This window comes from Stegastes partitus, unplaced genomic scaffold, assembly GCF_000690725.1.
Source record: "Stegastes partitus isolate 25-593 unplaced genomic scaffold, Stegastes_partitus-1.0.2 Scaffold1567, whole genome shotgun sequence".
In the NCBI taxonomy this organism is placed as follows: domain Eukaryota; kingdom Metazoa; phylum Chordata; class Actinopteri; family Pomacentridae; genus Stegastes; species Stegastes partitus.
Window position 1 is genome coordinate 139933 of NW_007579298.1, and position 21667 is coordinate 161599.

Sequence of the window (21667 nt, forward strand, 5' to 3'; positions counted from 1 at the left end):
TGGCTGTCGGGTCGGAGCCCAACTAAACATAAAAGCGACATAATTATTCCTGAAGCTGAACTGTAGCCTTGAAATAGATGGAGTCCTTTACTGCACCGATACAAGGACGACGAGCAGTCGAATAACGATTCCACTACATAAGATGAGAATAATATTACACCATGACATGATAAGATAAAAGTTCATTCTAAAATATTATGCAGTTGTAAGGAAACTGTAAGTAATACAGAACCAAGTTAACAGCGCAGGCCATGTTTCCTACGATGGATAATCCTTATTTAGCATGAGCCGTGTCTGCGTCGTGGAATATATGCATACTCATGCATTGTATTTCTACTGTCTCAAAACAGACTAGTGACACCTGCATCCAGCAATCATGTATCTTATATTATACTTATACTATACTTACATTGAATTTCCCTTCTGGGATAAATAAAGTATTTTTCATTCATTCATTCATTTCCTTTCATTTCATCTTTAATACCAAGCCGATGAACCTAACCGAAGGCCCACTAACTTGCTTTCTGAGCAATTTCAAACATGCCAGAGAGCTTTCATTAGAATATGAAGCGATGACTGTTTCATTCTGGAAATAGTAGTCTGATAAAATCACTGTAACTCTAGATCCTCTTGCTGGATTTTACTGTAGTTTTCACCTGTATCAGAGGTGGAAAAACCACAGCTTCATGACAACTGCAAGGAAAAGCAAGTAAGTGGACCTTGTTGTTGTTTTGTCAAAATACTGTTTCTGAGGTCAAGATGGATTTTTTTTTCTCTTATAAAAAGCAACTCTAACATTGAAAGGACATGCAGGACGACAGCATGTAACCTTGTTCTCTTTTACATTTCTCTTTTTATCCTTTTGAACAAGACAACAACCCTTCATGTTACCTTGTAGAAACACTAATCCCATCATTTACATTTTGCTGATAGTAAAATTGAAACATGTTTTATTTTGGGAACTGGTTCCAATCTGAAGCTGTTTCCAAAATTCACATACGAACTCAACAAATCAACAAATCAACTCAACAAATTTTACTTTCGCTAGAAAATATACAGTGTACTGCAAACAGCTAATGTATATCTACCTCTATCTGTCTGTGCCATTAGTCGTGAGCTTGCATGCATGTCTTACCGTCTCTTAATGCATTTGTCTTTAACCTCTGAACTCCAAACAGTTTCTGGGCAGTTTTTGTTTCTGTCCGAGTAAAACAAGTTTTTAAAAATGTTTAAAAAATAAGACAACAGGGCTGTGAGCTCTTTTTTTTTTTTTACTGCACTACAAAGTCCTGCACATCTATGGAAATTGCATACCCATGGCTAGCAGTAGAGAGAAGCTGTATAATAAAGCTACAATGCCACAATTTGTGAGAAAAATTCAATGAATATTTGATTTCTTTGATGTTTTGTTTTACAAAAATAAAAAATGGAATCAGTAAGTACTACATTTTTCTAAGTGCCTACAGATGTTACATACTGGAAAAGATGCTGGCTCTATATATGCTATAGCTATTTAAACACTTACATGTTTTAATTGTTTCCACAGCCTATTCTTCTCCTATTTGCTTTATGCAACAAAGCCTGCAGTTCAGCCAAATAGTCCTACTTTTTAAATTGTTTTTTTACTTTTTTCAGAAAATCTGGTTAGCTTAAATAGTCCATTTTTTTACTTTTTTTTTTTAATGAGACAAGTGGAATAAAGTGATTGTGATGAATTATCACCATTTTAAGCTAAGATTAAAAAAAAAAAAAAATTAAAAATAAATATAAGATCCTTTTGAGCTTCATGTTACATATATGTAGATCAGGGACCCCCAGACAGTTGAGAATCCAGTGATGCTTTCTGTTTTGTTTTTTCTGGATCAGAGGGATAATAAACCATGAGTTTTGTATAATCCCCGTCCAACCGGTTCAGCTGTTGCTCAGTTGCTTGATTAGCTAATTGCATGATTGTCTTGTAATAATTGCTTTAATTAAGAAAATTCTGTGCTACAAAATGCTTCACGGGGATGAGATTCAACTGTCGTTTAGGTGAAGTAACCAAAGTGATAAAATAAACCACAAAAGACACCCACTGCTGCAGCTAGAATTACTTTATCTTTATCTTACTTTATCTTGTTTGTGCTGCTAACGTTTATCTGTGGTACGCAGCGTTTCACACAACTGTGCTGTGAAGAATGCAGGAGGATGCTGTATTTACATTACATGAACAGGGACTCTCCATTTATCATCTGTGACAGTGAACACAGACTTTCAGTAACTAATATGCTTATCTGACTAAAGTAACTTTACTTCCTCTTATAGCAAACACAGCAGCAACTGGTTCTTGAACCTTCCTCAAATTGGATATGAAGCTAGGCTGAAGATGTGCTCACCTCACTTGTCTAAAAACATAGTAACTATAATAATTCCTATAATTATTAGGTGTTTGCTTACCTTGATAGGCACAGATGGGCAACTCAAGGACGTGGAGCATCACTTTCATAAGTAAACGTATTAATGGCACACTGTAGAAGTCCTGCATTGGAAATCTCAAAGTGAAAGTAGTATAATCAGGAGAATGTACCATGGTATTAAAAATAAGCATGAAATGTCTCCTGCGTGTCTTGTACGATAATACATGATATTTTATCATCAGATTATGATTACTTGTGCATGAATGTAAAAGCAGAATATTGTGTTTTAGTAACTGCCTAGAATACAAGCCTATCTACTGGTGACCTCCACAGCTGTTTCCAGATTTTCCTCTCTTTTAGGTCATTACTCTCCATTTCGGTCTTAGCGGTCCATCAGCACATGTGGTCACAGTCACCCCGAGTGTCACGCTGACCGCCTGAGCCAATGCAGAGCACGCAGCTGTAAATTTGCACGGGTTGAGCACCTAGTGAGGCGAGAAAGCCCGGAGAGACACCCAGATCTCTGCTGCAGATAGGGTTTGGATGCAACGTGAGGATGTTTGCAGATGAGTTGTTCCTCAGAAAAATATCATAGGGTTTATGTTGACTTTGAGCAGCAAAGCAGGAAGTTTTATGATCTTGTACCGCTGTGAAAGTCATAATGAGGATTTTTGGTTGGATGGATGTCGTGAGTGTTTGACTTTGCCAGCAAAGTCCTTTTTTCTTTATAAACTTAACCCTCCTATTACCTTCATATTTACGAACATCTTTTATACTGGAGTCAAGTTAAACCCAACAATTTCAACCTCCAGAAAATTATCATAATTAAAATTGTTACTCAAGTTTATGTGTAAAAAGCCTGTGAAATTAAAATTGAAAAAATTATGTCAGTCACTTATTTTGAAATGTTAAACATTGAATGGGATCAAATTGACCCCAAAGATAATAGGAGGGTGAAAGTGGGTATTTCAGTTCTTTTGTGTTTCCACTGAAACTATTAAGGTTCTTCAGCGTTTTTTTTGTTTTTTGTTTTTTTTGTTCTCCAGTCCTCAAACTTTACTTTTTCGGTTTGCTCTCACTGCTCTCATAATGCTGAACATTGTGGAGCATTTAGCAGCTAAAAACAACCAGATATATTTGGATTTGGCGAAGACCAAACAAAGTTAAACAAAGAGGGAATGTGGGTCTTAGATTCATTAAATGGTCATGACTCCAAATGAATGCTCTGTACCTGCTGGATTTGTTGATTTGTTCAACAAGTTCATATGAGCTTAAAAGGTGATTATTTCACAAGTTAATGTTGTTTTTCTTGTTTCTGCTTAACCTCGGTGTTCAAATAATTAATTACTGGAAATGTAACCATATTGTTTAGTTGTCTCAGCTTAAAAGAAATAAAGAAAAGAGAGATAATCTTATGAGAAGTTATCACTATCACCTGGAGCTCTATTCAAGTCCTTACTATTCTTCCATGGTATCCTTTATTGCATGACACTATTATACTTCCCTTCCCCTCTCCCTCTTTATTTTCCTTGGCTGACGGTGAAGTGGTCAGTCCGTCAGTGACAGGCCGATGTGAGTATTTGTGTCGTCTACCTCGTCTGTGAAAAACTGATAGAATTAGAGCGTGTCCCAAGGCTTGTATCGCCACCAGATGACGAGATGGTCACCCGCTTCCCGCATTTAGAACGACTACCTCTTGGCTCTCACCGTCTGATGGGGTTAAATTGCTTCAACCCCTCTCAAGGTCAAAACTGCGGATCACTCAATTGGCTTCTTTGCCTGTATGTTCTGTGCAGGCGGCGTTGTTGGCAGGCGGGGGAAGGTGTCGTTGCTGCTTTTCCTGGGATCATTTCCAATATCCCACAAGTGAATATTGCTGAGGTGCTCCTGTGCAAAGGCGCCAAACCTCTTGTTTTAATGCTGAGATGCAGACAGGAGTTAAAAATTGAGTTGGATGCCAAATTGAAACTCTTCAGGCTATTGCTTGCACATATCTGCACCCAAACACAAAACTAAAAAAAAAAAGATGAAAGTGGGCTGCACAATGACTAAAACATCAATTGAAAGCCTTTTTTAATCAAACTGTGGTCAGCAAGTGGCAATGTCAGGCCTTTGTCCTTTTATTTTTAGTAAATGGTGTGAAATAATGTCTAATTTAACAGCTATTCTGACTAAATGGTCCTCCTCAAAGTGATCCGAACAACAGACAAGCAAATGAGCAAACTGTTTTTACTGCTCAGTGAGTATATTGCTGTTATTATTTTGAGGAAGAGGTAACAAAAGAGAAAACCTCTTGGTATTCAGATACATGTTACAGGTGACACATGCAGACCATGAAGGGCACAGGACAAAAAAAAATCTACAATTTGATCAGCCTGAGACAGGAAAGTCTTTTCAAGTATTCTCATTGTCAGCTGTCATTGACTTCACATTTTTTATACTTGACTGACTCCATTTCCAAGCAGCAATTTTCATCACATTAGCCTTGATAGTTTGGAAAATATTATGTTTGACTGGAGGATACCCGACTGAAGGTGAGGGGGAAATTGGCCCGTTCTGAATGTGCCGCATTATCGCTTTAGCTGAAGGACATTTTGACTCATCCAATCTGACTTTGCAGACAGTTGCTCCCCAATATTGTCCCTTCTTTTTAATCTTGGTGTTTTTCTTTGATGGAGCAAACCCACGCTGTCTTTCAAAGGAAGGAAAATATGCAAAGTCTGGCAGAATTACATCCTTATTGTGAAATATAAACTCACGCGTACACTGACCTATTTATTGCAGCAGTGTTTGCTTCTCTTTCAAATCTGCAGCCAGAAAACACAAGGCGTGACATGATTTCGAAAGGAGAAATAGTAAAGAATATACATAGATCTTGATGTTGGATCTTTTGCGGCTGCTATACCTTGACATGACTTTCTCAGAATAGATCTTGCTCAATAGGGCACAAACAAATGAAAAAAGATGAAAATCATAAAGAATATACGCTATCTCTAGAGGGCTGTTTGGAAGCCTGGCAGGATGAATCATGCGCACCTCAGGTTGTTCAAGGGAAATTATTTCAAACAGTGATGTGTGTCAAAATGTGATTATTTGAAACTATATATATTTTATTTTTTCAAGGGTCTAGAGAGGAGAGAAAAAGGGGGAAGATAGCAGCAGGTAGAGCAGATATGGAAATGTAAAAGAGAGACAGCAGGATCCCACCTGTGCGTGTTTTGCCTTGAAAACAGAGAGAGACTGCCTCAGTGACTCACATTTTGATTAATAATGACAAGCAGGCTAGCTTTCAGATGCTAGACGTATATAGAAACGTATGCGTTCGTGACTGAGATGCAAATATATCACTTTTCCCAAAGCACTCCACAGTGCACGCTGAGTATGGCTGCTCAAGTGGGAACTACCCCCCTCCCTCAGAAGCTGTTGGAGCTGTGCTTTATTCATTTAGCCACACAGGACTAACTTGGCTATGTCAACTTAGATCAGAGGCTGTGAGCTGTAGAATCAAACAGCAGCCATTGGACAGTCCCAGACTCCCAGCACTGACATGAGGACTCCATCACAGACCATTAAACCAGCAGCTCGAGGCGAAGGCGTGTGAGGCGGGTGGAGAGGGAGACGGAGAGTGTGACAGAGGCGCCGTGACGGACTGGAGACAGTGGAAGAACAGAGGCAGAGAGGGAAAGAAAATCTTTTCTGCTTTACACCAGCTGCTAGAAGCCCCTGAGAGACAAGAAATACTTCATAGAGAGGGCTCTGCCAATGAGAGACGGTGCCACAGTGCGGTTATTCCGACACAACAGACAGCTGCTGTTTTTAATGGTGAGTCACTTAGACTAAAGCTACCATTCTGTCAGGTTTGTAGGGTTTGTGACAAAGAAATGGCAGTTGGAAATACGTTGCAAAAACTTAACCATCACAGCACTCTCATATCTGACATCTGGGACACTTTATACTCTGATCCCTACTTAGCATTTGTAGTAAAATCTTCCCTTCTACACTGTCACTCTGATGCCCTGTCTCTTGTTTCTCTCTCTCTCTCTCTCTCAGATCTGTTTTGTAAATCTGGACCCTCAGAAAACAGACTGTCGTGATGACAAAAGCATCAAGGTGAGAGCATTCCTCATCCACTCCCTCCTCTCATCCCTCCTGCTTGCTATCCTTTTCTTTCCTGTCCACTTTTCATCTCCCAGGAAGTCCGTTCATTGTATTTCACATATACACAAAGGCTCAGTTGCCATGGATTCAAGATCATTACCCAGAATTAGAGGCCAATTTGTTTAGATAATATGCAGATTTTGCAGCCTTTTGCAGCTGGTGGTGGGCAACCAATAATCACTCCACACGGTTCAAGACTTCTCACAGGACGGATTTTATAATTAATCGTCTCTCACTCGGAACCACAAGAACAAACACATTGTGTTCAGTTTTGAAGTCATTGAAAGAAAAGCATTTTATTGTTATATCATCTAGCATTGTCTCTGTGCTATGCATGTATATTGCAGAAATTGGCGTCTGTGTCTCCAGACCTGCCAAAGCTTGTTGAATTACTGACTGTCCACCAGCCGAAAGAAAATGAGATCTTGCTGCTTGGTGGCCTCGAAGCCTCAGACACTTGCCAAACACACCCACACTCCCCCCCACAGGTAAGTTTGCAAGTATTTACAGCCTTTGAAATAACCGGGCTGGATTGTAAAGCAGAGAGAACAAGATGTTCCAATGTACAGCAATTTAGTGTGATTACATGGGAACCTTTTGTGCTAAGAAAAATTCAGGTAACAAAATGCTCTCATTTTATGTAGTAATTATCCTCATTTCGCTCCAGTAAAAGCATCTCTTCATCTCCAGTAGCATCGAACTATCTCGGCAAACAGCGAGACATTGATTGGACTTTCATTTATGGTCAAAATAAGGCTCAGCTATCATCTTCACTGTTTGGTTGAAATGTAGTCTTATGATTGTTCATTAAAACTGAGCCAGTAACTGATAATGGGTGTAAAAGTATGTCAGAACATGATACAAATGTTTAAAATTTGATTACAAGGTACATTTTGTATACATCATGATGCAAAGGCTGTGGGTGCACTGAACTACTACATGCACACGACTGGTCTTCACTAGATATCATAGAACATACCAGTTTGTGCTGGGTAGCATGTGTTAGATGACTGTAAAGGAAACATGCCTGCAGTCACAGAACAAAATAAACATTTAACATTTTTATTTCAGAATGCTCTGAAATTTTACAGACATACAGAGAAATACAGGGCTAATATGCCCTTCAGTTTTGGTATTTCTCTTAAAATACAATGTTCCCTTCTCTTTTTGAACCAAATACATCACTGTATGAAATCATGGTTACAATCAATACACAGCCTGAGGAGCCTGCACAGGCAATAAAACTTGCATGAGCAGGTCCAAGGACTTATAGTACATCGAATAAAATGAAGAAAAACAGGGACGAGGACTACATCGGATGATTAGAATATTGTGTCATATTTTATGACTCAGTTGTTAACTTTGTGATGGATGTACCCTCAGTGTGTAGTATGTGTATCAATACTTGTAGACCTGACGAGGTGTGTCAGAATGTTTCAGGACTGTTGTCACAAAAGACATATTTCAAATCCAAACTACAAACTACCAAGTTTTCCCTTTCGAAGTAATCCCCCTGGAGTCTAACACACTTTCCCAGCTTTCTCTGCCACGCTGCCATTCACTCCTGGAAGGATTCTTCTGGGATCCCCCACAACTTCGTCGTCACAGCCATCTTGATGTCGTCCACCTCTTCAAAACGGGTCCCCTTGATGACCCCCTTGAGCTTGGGGAAGAGGAAAAACATCCCTCGGAGCCAGGTGGGGTTAGTAGGGAGGTTGCTCCAGCACGGCGATGTTCTTCTCAGCCAGGAACTGTGGGATGCTCAGGGCAATGAGAGCAGGCGTGTTGTCATGGTGAAGCAGCTATGACTTGTCCTGCCACAACTCTCACCTCTTCTCACGCACTGAACGAATCAAACACCACAGGATCTCTTTGTAGACATGCTGGTTGATCGTCTGAAGGGGAAAACTTGTAGTTTGAAATATATCCTTTGTGACACCAGTCCTGGACCTTTTCTGACACACCTTGTATATGTTGTTTAAGTATACATAAATCAATACACAGTATATGACATGTATAAGTGTGTATATACTGTTTAGGGGTGCATAATGGGCATCTGTACATGTTCCATTTAGGGTGGGCAACAGCAGCACAGAAGTGCAGGTGTGTGCTTGGTTCAGTGTTCAGGGAAGAGGCGCTCCACACCACCCAGCAGCATCATCTTTGAGATCAACAAGTTCTTGATCGGCCTGCAGTGGGGAAAAGAGCGGCAGTTTCAGCAAGGCCGAGCCACCGGGCCGCGTGTTGATGATGACACCAATCGCTCCATCTCCTCCATAGAAGAAGACTTCCTGACTGCCTCAGAACACCTTGGAGATGACAGCGAGGATGATGGCTTCAGAAATGGTGAGCCTCATTATGTTCACTGAGGAGGTTTTGTTGTCAGCTCCATTATTGCATTAAAATTGGAAGTATATGTCAAATTCTAAACAGTTTGATGAAAACTGGGAAAAAATGCTTATCAACTCAAATAGTTGTTGATACTGATCCAAAATGGGTTTCTCTGTATTTTTCCAAGCTGTAATGTTGAACATCTCGACTGCTTTCTTTATGCATACATGACAAGATGAAGCTGTATCACACGATGGCTCACCATCCTTTTAAGTTTCAAAAAGTAACGTTCACTAATGTGGATAAATTGCTGCATCGACTGTACATAGTTGTAGATCTGAAAAATTGTTGCCATTTTTACATTGTGTTTTCTCTCCATGTTCACTGAGCAATCTGTCGATATATAAATCCTCTTAGGTGCCTTTACTCCACTTTCTGTCTTTGATGCAATCCAGAAAACAACAACACAGGGGTTAAAGAATTTTCATTTTACATCTGGCCCTGTACATAGCACTATGCAGCCTGAGCAGCCTCACAATCCTGCAACACATTTACATTTGCTAACCCCCGAGTCAGCATGCTGCCCTTTGAAATCCTCAGAGAAAATTCTGCATCAGAAATAACATGCAGCACAGCCAACTCCATATCAATCCTATATTCATATTTAGCTAGTTTCCTATAAAATGTGTTCTGTTGTGTATAGATGGTCTAACAGTGGTTGTAGTGTTTAGACATACCGGGCTAATTGTTAGTAAGGCCTTAGCCCACAGATGATGAAAACAGTGGAAATGATGGGAATCTTCTTAACTCACCTACTGCTCTGGTGCTGTACAGCTTTAAAGACAGCAAATAACATTCATTGCAAGCTGAAAAACTATTTTAAAAATCATTGCTGACATCAAACTACGATTCATTTATTCAAATTGTAAACATTTTTTTTTGTCATGTTTGTTTTTAATGAGCACATATGTTTAAAAAATAAATATAGCATATTATGGGAAAGTGAATCCTCAATTTATGGCAATACTACTGAGAGAGTTGTGCAGAAAGCACTGAAAGATTTTAATAGTGCCTGAGAAACCCAAGCATATATTTATTGCCCCTTTGTTACTCCAGTGATAAATATAAAATGTGTTAGAAGGAAATAAATCTGAGATTTTCTCCAAAGGGAAATTGAATGGGACAAACGAGACATAACCTACCGTCAATAGTCAGCGAAGGGTAAAACAGGGCAATATTGTACTCTGGTTGTGACATTTTGGAAACTGATGGAACTGCTTTCTAATCAGTGTGGACATTTTTCATTGCCTGTCTTTCTGTGTGTGTGTGTGTGTGTGTGTGTGTCCCAATCTCTTCACAGAGCCAGAGAGTGGTGACCTAGGAGAGAGCTTGGTAGAGGTTGCACAGAAACACTGTGTCAGACTTGGATGTCACAGGGGACAGCTGGCCCATCATCACAACAAGGAGGATGCTGAGGTGAAGAAGGAAAGGCATCAGCAAGCAAGCCTCCAGACTAAAGAATCAGCCGGTCACTACGCCACCAATCTGGCTGAGTCAGTACTGCAAGATGCCTTCATACGACTCTCTCAAGATGAAACCTCTTTTGTTTCTGAGGCAGCTGTCAGTGTGTCACTCTCTAGTCGCCCATCCAAAACCAACGGTCCGTCAAAGATCAAAGAGCCTTCTCAACAGCGCACCTGCTCTTTTGAACTTCCTAAAATTGTCATAGTCCAGAGCCCAGACAGTTCTGATGGGGCTGCAGAATGGCCAGAGACCCAGGTGTCTCATGGACCTGACGACAATATCACTGCCAAAGCCAGAGAAATGCCACAGACTGGGACACAGGCTCACATTCCCCACCACAATGGAGGACACACATCCAAACATGTAGAAGTGGCTTTGGCCTGCGCTGCTAGTATTATCGGCACTATTACTACCCCACAGCTGACAGAACAGCTTGCCATTGAATCTGCTTCAGAAGAGGACACAGAGGAGGAGCTGCTGGAACCAGAGGAGAGAGGTGACTACTCCTTCTCCTCAGCTATGTGTGGCATGGCTCAGGTCGCTGGTGCGGTAGCAGCTGTGGAGTTAACAGAGGAATCAGGAGAAGGACGCGATTCTGATGCAGATTCCACTGAAGTCTACTCAGCATCACAGGGTCTGATGTCTGCTGCCAAGGCTTCCACAGCCTTTACACTACACTGCAGTGTGGCAGAGGGTACCAGTGTTGAAGCATTTCGTGCCAACATCGCTGAAGTCTTGCACAGGGAAGCAGCTGAAGTGCTGACTCAACCACAAGGCTACAGGAGTGTAGCTCACCTGCTGGAGACCACACACAACAAGATAGTAGATGGGATAACATGTCCAAAAAAATGCTACATGGATGAAAGAGAGATGGATGACTTAATAAATGACGTAGCAGACAGCCTATTCAAGCATGCTTTAGAGAAAGCAAAAAAGAAAAAGGAACTCGAGGGTGCTGGAAAAGAGGCACCAAGCCTCCAGGTGTTTATGCAAGACAGTGTAAACAATTTGCTGTTTGATATTCTTTGCCTGACACAGAAAAAAATCAGTCACATCTCAAGATGTGACCAAGGGTCATGTGAAATGCAAGAGGGTGATATTTGTGCAAAAGAGTCTGCCACCAGCAAAGAGAGCAAGGATCCATTAGGTCAGTTACAGTGCTTAATTGGCCATAGTCAGTCCACCAAAAGTGAGAGCCACAGCAGCATGCTACACTGCACAGATAAGATGTCCATGGTTCCAGGCCTGAAGCAGAAGTATGTGCTTGATGAAAGTGATCTTATTGCATGTTCCACCGCAGTCCACAACAAAGAGCAGCAGCAGTCATTATGCAGACAAATTCAGTCTAAACACATCTCCTTGCAGGCCAAAGACTTGTCTGACTACCAGCAGATCCAGCAGGGCAGTGCCATTAGAGAACCTTTAAGTGAAATCCCAGTTCACAACACAGAGAAGAGGGGTCGACTCATGACAGGCAACGACAGCAGACAGGCCTCCCTCACCCCTCAATCCTCCCTCAACTCTTGCAGTTCTCTGCTCTCTTTCAGAATGGACTCTGAGTCCCGAACACCTATTACTTGCTATGCTGATGATTTGGCTGCTACAGTGGTATCTATGGCCACAGAACTAGCAGCCATCTGTCTGGAAAACTCCACTGGGAAACAACCCTGGTTCTGTGCCCTTAAAGGGGCATCAACCGAAGGTCCAGAAGCCTACTTGATCCCTGCTTGCCGCACAGTGCTCAGGAGGAAAGAGGGTCAGAGCAGCAACGCAGCCTCCAAGAAACATCGGGCACCACGCCTTAGTGAAATTAAGAGGAAAACAGAGGAACAACCAGAGCTAATGGAGCGGCTGGTCAACCGGGTAGTGGATGAGTCAGTTAACCCTGATGAACCACAGGACCCATTTGCTCTCTTTGCCTCTGAGGTTACAGCCAGAATCATGAACTGCCCTGAACTCAATGTTGTGGATACTTCCAAAACAGGCCAACAACGCAGCAGGCTGCAGTGTGAGAGATGGAGCCGTGGAAAGGCATCTAGTTATGAGAGCATTCCAGAAGAAGACGCAGACCCTTCAGGCACACCCAACACCCTGGGTCCTGGCAGTCGGTTAGGTCAGAACTTGAGTCGTGGTAGCTCAATCTCTAAGCAGTCCAGCTGCGAGAGCATCACAGATGAGTTCTCACGGTTCATGGTAAACCAGATGGAGACCGAAGGCAGAGGATTTGACCTTCTGCTGGACTACTACGCAGGGAAGAATGCCAGCAACATCCTTGCTGCAGCTGTGCAACAGGCTGCAACAAAGAAAAATGGTCACCTTAATGTCAGGGCCTCATCCTGCCTGTCTAAACAGTCTAGCACAGAGAGCATCACAGAGGAGTTCTACAGGTTTATGCTTCGGGATATGGATAAGGAAAACAAAGAGTATGGCATTGCCAAGACTAAAGAGTGGAGCAACAGCCTCTTCCCCCCTTCTCCCAGAACACCCTTCTGTATACGACAGTCTTCTGTCCCAGACCGGCGCTCTTCAGACTCACGGCTGACTGTCAACTCACCCATTAAAGCCAACTCCTTTGATGGGTTTGCCCGCAATGTGCATGGAGACACACTGAATATCTACCCTACCAACTCAGTGTCAGCCACAGGACTGTGTAAGTCAGACTCCTGCCTCTATCAAAGGGGTAAGACTGACCAGATTACTGATATGCTGATTCATGAGACCTGGTCAAGTTCGATTGAGTCCTTGATGAGAAAGAACAAGATCATTGCTGACCCAGAGGACAGTATTGATTTGGAGGCTGCAGGGGATTCTCAGCCCCATGTGCAGCAATTTGCCAATCGCCTTGCAGCTGACATTGTAGATATTGGCAAGTCTGCACTTGGGGGACAGCAGGATGTAGCTGGGGGTACGCTTGGGTCACACCCACGATTGCACATGCCTGTTGGCGAAAAAAGAAGGGGGTTCAAACAATCTCATCTAAGTTGCAGTCGGAGTAGGTCCAACCAGGAGCAAGCTGGCACTGGAGTAGGGTCAGGGGCCAGTGACATCACTGCAACCTGCACGAGGGGCCCCAGAGATGTGCCGCTGATCCACATTGAGGGAGATCAGAAGGATGAAGAGAATATTTTACACCCTGAAAGGATGGGAGGAGGACCTCAGGAAACATCTTCAGACATGTCAGTGAACAAGCGCACAGAGAGAGCTACTGCCAACAGCAGCAGGTATTACACAGCTCACAATCTTTCTGTATGAGAGTCAGCTTCAGGTAGAAAGGTTTTATAGCCTAGCAGCAGAATCATCATATTGAAAATATAAAAGCAGAGATCAATCTCTCTGACTAGAGTAAAGAGAGAAAAATGAGAAACAGCTATTTTTAAAATAAAACATGAAAGTTGTACAAAAATTGGCACTAAACAAATAAATCCAGGTCGACAGAGTACTACAGCTATTCTTAGTGTTTGATCAAAGTGAGGCAGGCACACAGAGGATCTATTTACGGTGAAAGCTAATCTATTTTTAGCAGTGTGTGAGGTTTGACAAACCTTTGGCTAGGCTGTGACTCACACTGTCTGGGTGATGTACTGTGTGTGCAGAAAGCGTTTATTGGCTTCATCCTTTATCCACTGAGGGGTTGTTGAACTCTCCTTAATCAGTGCAAGCTGCACTCACACTTGGCCAATGTGCTGAAACCACAAAACACTCTGAGATATTTAGATTACACTGACAGAACTGCATTAAATGTCTTATTCTACCCAGACTGACATTTTAGCAAGACATGGACACAACTAGGTGGCAAGATTTGTTCTAATTCTAAAAAGGCAAAGTGTCTGGAGTGTCATTTTAGAGGAAGATCATAGACTGTTCCAGAAGACATTTCAGTAGATATTTTGGGGTAATAAAAAATGGAACATAGCATGTCTCAGTCTGGAATCAAAAAAGACAACTTAAAATGTGTAAGTTGCATTGCTAATATGCAAGAGAAGTGTGTATATAGATCGTACCGACACTGTAAGTATAGAAAAGTAAAATAATATCCAAATATGGTCTTTTATTTTGCATTTTAATAAAATTTAGATCCTCAAAATAAGCCATGTTTAACAGTGAATGAGAGGAAACACTGAAAGTCTTCCAGGCCACAGGAGAGTCACAAGACATGCTCCTTTTCACTTGACAATACATGTAATCCAGAAACAAGTGGAGTGCATCTGTTTGTCCCCTGTGTAAGATTGGAATTCAGTCACTCGTCTAGTCAATAAAACCTGATTTCCCTGTGGACTTGTCGAGGATGGCAGCCCTCAATCATCTGATTATGACTTAATTTAATCAGTTTCCTAAAAAAAACACTGAAAATCCAATAGTGCCCATGGGAAATGTAGTTTGCTGACACATTAAAGATATTGAAATGAGTTAGCTTTCTTTTGATGAGGTGCACAGTCATTTCCAATTCCAAATGTTTGCCATTTGTAAGAAGTTACTGTATGTCTGTCATGTTTATAACAGTAATTGTGCCCGATACTGCCTTTTGAAAATGCACTTTAGTTTGAACAGTAGTGTAATATGGGAAAAGGTAGCCAACATTAAATACACATTGCGGCAGATACACAGTGCACAGCCAGTTGATGGTCACTCCCACCATCTTGCGGTTTGCTCTCCCCAGCAGTGAGAGGGACAGGCCAGCTGTGGCGGTGGCTGCAGTAGTGAAGAGGGACAAGCGTTCTATGAGTGCTAGCAGTGAAGAGAGCATGGGGAGCTGGTCTCATATAACCCCTGAGGATGACCCCCACGAGGAGACCAGTAGTTTTATCCAGCTGAGCGAGGGGTCAGTAACCATTGCTCCTTGATACTGCTCTAAACGCTGCTATTCCCACCCTCACCCCACTCTCATTGGCCCATTGCTACTGACACTTGTGTTCTCTTGCGCCAATGCCAATTTACTCCCTGCTGCTGCAATATTCACACCTGCTAAAGCAGTGTATGGCAGAGCGCTCACTGCACAAAGCCATACAGGGCTCGACCCCGCCTGCACCCACACTACCTGCAGTAGTAGGGTGCAGTGGTATCGCATAACAAAAGACTACTTCTGAACATGCGCTACACCATTTGCTGCTTCATTAAATTCTCATTTGTTTACTGAACTAAAAGTGTAGACTCACTGCTCTCTGTTTACTAGCTGAAAGTGATGATAATGATGAATAATGATAATAATACTGCTAATGTTAAAAATAATAGATGAAAATGCCCTGTGTTGCCTTAAAAAAAAAACTAATGATATGTCACAATATTGGGCTAAATAATGCTACTAATGTCAAGTAAACTGCATGTTTCAACGCATTTATTTTATAAAGGCGGTGACAAGTGTAGTTTAGAGAGAAAAGAGGAAGTTGGAAGGTCTTCAGTGTGGCAGCAATACCAGGCTGTCAACTGCAAGGGTAGTCGTCTGCACGCCCATTACACTCGCTGCTCCTTGCAACCTCTCCATCTACCTGCTTACTTTAACTCCACCTCATCCCCGATCCATGTTGTGACACTAGGGCACGGCTGCCAGCCTTGCCTGTCCACCTTTCCCACCTAAACTACCTCCAGATCTCCTCATCCCCATGTTCAGGCAGGCTCACTGCCACCAGCTCTCCCAGCTTGAGTGTCCAACGCTGCTGCGGCTGCTATTTATATGTTAATCACCAGCTAACGAACAACATGACTCGCATCGCTGCGCTTGGTTATTGTTCTCTTCAGCGATCATGTTGGATGTCTCGAGACAACATACAAGTGACACTATCTCTTGCTCTGTTGTCTTTTTTTTTTTTTTTTAATTGGTTTACAGGAATGGAACCAGCAGCACATCTAGCTTAGGCCTCGCAGACCTGGATGCTTTTTCCGATGTACCCACTCAGAGCACAGTAATCAGGTATATGTCACTGTCACCGGGTGGTGCTGAGATGTTTCTCATTATTGTTTCACTCTTGTGCTTGTAATGACATTTTTTTAACATGCCAGAAAATGTTCAGATAGTATATTGCTTTTTTCCTGTGTTCTCACCATTAGATATCCCCGTTCAGCATGACATTCTAGCACAGCAAAATAATGTTTAGATCAGGGGTGTCAATCTCAAAAACACAGTGGGCCAAAATTTAAAACCTGAACAAAGTCGCGGTCCAACATTGAACAAATTAACCTTTTAATATGGACCGAAACAAATTTTGCTTTAACATTGAACATGGAACAAGCAACGCTTATTACCATACATTATATATAACTTAATAGTGGAGACATGCAAAATCAAATTATAAATTAAAAAAACACATCAATGGCACAGTGACAATTGTAATGTGAAGTCGCTATGCCTACTGTCACAGAGGAGAGGGAGTTTCTGGGTCCTGTCCTGATTGACGTGCCAAAACAACAACAGGGCATTATGGGATTTGTAGTATTAGCAGTGAATGCGCTGTACAGTATAATACCGGGGGCAACTCTAGTAGTCATTTGGTATTGTCTCGCGGGCCAAATATAATTACAAAGCGGGCCAAATTTGGCCTGCGGGCCAGAGTTTGACACCCCTGGTTTAGATTATAAGCATAAAAGTCTCTCATTTCTTCAATGATCAACATAACATGTATAGACATAGATTAGATCAACAATCTGGGACATTTCTTTATTCACTTTCTTGCTCTGAGTATGATACCTGTAAAACTACAGCATATAATTTTTGCATTTTGTTTTGTTGCGTGGATTAAACTGTTTCACCTTGTTTTCAGAATTTATGCTAAGCTAAGCTAACCACATTTCTCATCTTACTTTTGGCAAGAAAGTGAATAAGCATAAAGTGTCTTCCTAAACTGTTTTTTGTTTTTTTGTTTTTTATGTGATAATGTATGTTACTGTAACTTTCATTTTTTAAATATTTTTCTGCATCACAGCGAGGAGAACGAGAAAGGTCACCTGGCAGGAGCCAAAGAAAATGTCTTTGGTAAGTGTAGTCATGGATTCTTAAGCTGTCTCAGAGTTGTCCACTGGGTAATTATTCACCTCCTTCAGTTTTAACATCTTACTACTCACCAGGAGTCCTTGAGTGAATTAAGGTACAGTGCGTGCTGAGTCTGTGTGATTAATACCCCAAATAGATGTGGTTGAATAGAAGCAATCCTCTTTTCTGAATCCAGGATGCTCATACATAATTAAAAAGGGTCCATAGTTCCAAAAGCGTGTCAACACAGAGTTCATCTTTGTTTAATGGCTCACACTACAACAAAGATTATCCCAAAGCAATACTGAGCCTAGGATATTTTTATTTCATGAAGCTGAACATGTTGTGTGTGTGATGGCATGCAAAGGCTTTGCACATTAGCATTTGATGTCCCGGCGAGAATAGAACAGATGAACTGTCTGCACAGCCCCACACTGCTTTGATGGTGAGCACAACATTGTGAGCATCAAGGTGCATTACCACTAATACAGTGTGTCTTGTTCCCTTTGATCTCTCAGAGGGCAGTTCGGTGAGGACAGCGGGCAGTAGCGGCAACCTCAGGGAGATGTTGGTGGTAAACTGTGACCTCGAGCCAGAGTGTGTGGACTCCGAGCTGAGATTGGCCCTGCAGTGGATCGCCGCCTCCGAGCTGGGCCTTCCTGCTCTCTACTTCAGGAAGTCCAAAGAGACGAGGGTTGCAAAGGTAGGAACAGTCGCTGGAAAGTCAAGTAAAAATTTTAAACACAGTGAGCCACATGATTTTTCAACAGTTATGTTACTGAGTGTAATATTTTAATTATTATACCCTTGTGGCTGATTATTTTCTTACCTTATTTTTGATATTGTTTGATATTACTCCAGTGCATGGTGAAATATAAGATTATATTATCTTTTATAGTAGATTATTACGTTATATACCTACAGAATAAATAAATACAAGGACACTCTTGCTACACACATGCAATGCAGACTCTATACTTACTGCTGGATTCTTTGTTTGTTCTCTCAGTTTCAGAGGGTGGTCCACCTGATGTCTCAGAAGTCATGGCGGATTGCAGACTTGTTCAGTGCTGTGGTTCAGTTCTGTAAGCTAATTGAAAAAGAGGAAGAGGCAGGCCGCTCTCTCCAGTCCAGCCTATTTGACTGGCTTTTGGAGACCCTTTAGGACTTACTAACCTCCTCATACTGCAAACAAAAACACACATGCTCACTCATTCTCTCACATGCTCCTAACCGTTTGGCCCGTCCTGTCTCACACCAAGTGTCTCCTACTGCAAGCTGAAAGCACGACGCAATCAGCATACTTGAGAAATTCATACCTCACACCCCGTCCATGAAGGTTGTGTTTTTTGTTTTTTTTTTGTCTTGTTCGCAGCTATGAATGGACCAATCTCCCTTTAAAGAGAGCATGTTTTCATTTTCAGATTTAAACACAGCGCAAACTGTAGGTACATAGGTTGGACATTCCTAATGGGGATGGACTAGCCTTCAGGTGATTATAGTCGGCAGGTTTTAACTGCTCCAGATTATATATAAATATATATATTTAGAGACTCTCACAGCCAAATTAGGTTTATTTATTTATTCCAAATGAACACGTGTGAGGCAAATTACCTATAGAACATAAGAGAATCAGGTTAAATTCTCCCCACAACCCAACATGCTCAAACCTTTTGTATTAAAATTGCTTTATAAAAGAGGCTGTTCAAATGTAAGCCCAGAAAAGCTCTTTCAGTTTCTTCTGATAGCCAATTAGAAGTGCACATTTGCTTAACACAAGCAAAACATCTATGTCTTTGTTGTGTTCATTGGCCAACATACCACCTCTGTTGTGACTTTGAAATTCAGTTCTAAGTAAGTATCTTATTTTGTTCATGTTACTTGAGAACTGATTATTTTGGATAGCTGTATTGTATATACTGTAGATTTGGAACTGCTGCACCTTGGAGTAGTGGACTGCTCTATTTAGCTTTTACTATGTCCGAAAGACAGAGTAAGGTTTGTAATGTTGAATTTGTATGTGGATTTGTTCTGTTTATTTCTCTACTTAGTGGTAATCCAGTGTTATATCAGCATCGGGGGGGAAAAAAAGCACACAATTCAGCTGTAAACTCTGTCACGGTAGAACTGAATGTATTTATCTTTTGACATCAATAAATTTCTGTGATGTGAAATACAGGCAGAGTTTATGATTCATAACATTCAACAGAACAGCAATAAAGAACGCTCAGTTACACATTTATTCGCATTAGTATTACACTGCATTTTCTGCCTACCATAAAGCGGGTCGGAGGCACAGTGAGTGTGTAAAACAGCCAGACAATCTTTCTAGTTGTTACCAGCAGAGCTACTGAATAAACTGTCATCATTGTGGTATGCTTTTAGAAAATACTGCTTAGGTACACAGAAACATATAAGGCATAAAAGTATCACACTTTTACTATCTGATGATGGATTTGTGAAGATGAAACATAAGCAAACATTTACAGTAATGATTATGTGTGAATATGATGAAACATTTTTTAATGCAGTGTATTAAAAAGTTTTAAAAATTATCGAATTTTGAACATTCATAAGTAAGATCGCGGAGTCTGGCTTACACGTGAAAAAGATTTAAAAGGCTTCATAAGGCCTAATTAGAATCTGGTGATCTTTCTTTAACCTCTTTAACTTGGGTAATAGCTTAGCCACTTTCTTGCCAACAGATGCAAAATCCAATCTCATTTCTGTATATGTATTGCATATATTATATGCTGTAAAAATGTTTCTTTGACAAACTGTGATGTTGATGCACAGGCAGTTCAGCAAAAAATATTTGCAATTGATGTAATGCAAAGGTATGGCATACGTTACTTAACACGTGAAACGCAACTTGTCATTTTACATTTAAGTTATTGTATGGATTAAAAAGACAAAATGCAACGTGTTATATTAGCTGCTTGCTGCCAACCAGTAATTGACTTCCAGGTTAGCTATACTCCTCCCTGTTTCTTTAGGATAATCTCATCACCTCCTGGCTCCACCTCCATAAATGATGTACTGATAATGATGTACTAACTATTTGCAATACAACAAATCAATTTATTAATCCCAAAGTAAAACTATTCCTTTAAATCTATATTGGTGATGACATTTTGTGAGCAAAGCTTCCATACTATTGATAATGATGATTTCCCACACCAGTTACATCTTACTCAGATGTGAAAAGACTAAAAGTCTTTCACATAAGTGGAACAGCAGGTTTTATTTTTGTTTGTTTTGTTTTTTCCAGATAGCAATCCTCAATTAAACAGATGCAGAGTGGATGATGTGTGGCAAACACAAATTGATTGTTGTGCCCATGTGTTTGCCCGCCTGAGCCTCTGATGGGTCAGGGGAAGGGTCAGTACCAGATCCGGCATGTGTTATCCTTGCTGCCTGCAGGGGAGTACAAACCAAAACAGGTGGTTGCACAGAAGGACACAGCTGCATGTTTTTCATCTAAAATGTGCAATTAAGCATTTGTGACGGCTGGCGAGGAGGAGTTTATTCACCGCCTCAGGCTACATTTTAAGTGTGTGGTTGTCGGAGAAAGGGGTGTGTGTGAGAACAGTACATACCTGTAATGATGGTGTCACCCTCATAGTTGAAAACACAGGAGAAGATCTCATCAGTGTGCCCCTCCAGGACTTGTAAGCAGACTCCAGACTGAACATCCCACAGACGAGCCATCTTGTCTGAGCTGGCGGTCAGGACTCTGCTGCCCTGGGGGCTGAAGCAGATCTACCAAGAGAAGCAGAGTCAGGAGAGTTAGCTTTACTCAGAGGTGGTTGTGTGCTACACGAGCGACAGAGTGCTGAATAAGAGATTAGGCCAAAAGTAGTGGAGATGACAAAGGGCGGGAACATGAGTGTGTTTTTGTAACACTCTCACCATGTCAGCAGCATTATTCAAAAGAGGTCATTCAACTTAAAATACTTAAGGAGGATAAAGGCACCAGTGGCACTACTTAGTGAAGACAATAGAGTGTTATGAAAATCATGGCTGAAACTGATTGTGTTATAGCCTGCGTTTATTATTCCCTGAATGGCTTTATATCTTAACAGTGAGGGGTACCGGAAGGGATGATTAAATGAAGTTGGCTCTAGATAGCCATGAAAGTAAAGTATGTTTTTATTAAAACTCTAAACTGAACACCAAGCAGTGACCCCAAACCGGAAATGGAAAGAGAAGAAGCTAACAAATATCGAAGACTGGAGGAAGATGATGAGAGTTGAAGCTACAATACGATGTGGTGAAATGGAAGGTGGTGGAAGAT

General features: G+C 41.3%; 1 protein-coding gene across 1 annotated transcript in view; it reads left to right on the forward strand.

The window, feature by feature from the left end:
• The window catches only part of sphkap (SPHK1 interactor, AKAP domain containing), a 33428-nt gene extending 13880 nt beyond the window's left edge, over nt 1-19548 (forward strand). Inside the window, exons 4-12 of the mRNA XM_008300635.1 lie at nt 6447-6506; nt 6902-7042; nt 8630-8900; nt 10246-13630; nt 15067-15228; nt 16231-16314; nt 17324-17373; nt 17889-18073; nt 18380-19548. Of these exons, the coding sequence (XP_008298857.1) occupies nt 6447-6506; nt 6902-7042; nt 8630-8900; nt 10246-13630; nt 15067-15228; nt 16231-16314; nt 17324-17373; nt 17889-18073; nt 18380-18535 (4494 nt within the window). The 3' untranslated portion in view covers nt 18536-19548. The remainder of the gene's footprint in view (nt 1-6446; nt 6507-6901; nt 7043-8629; nt 8901-10245; nt 13631-15066; nt 15229-16230; nt 16315-17323; nt 17374-17888; nt 18074-18379) is intronic.
• The last annotated feature ends 2119 nt before the right edge of the window (nt 19549-21667 follow it).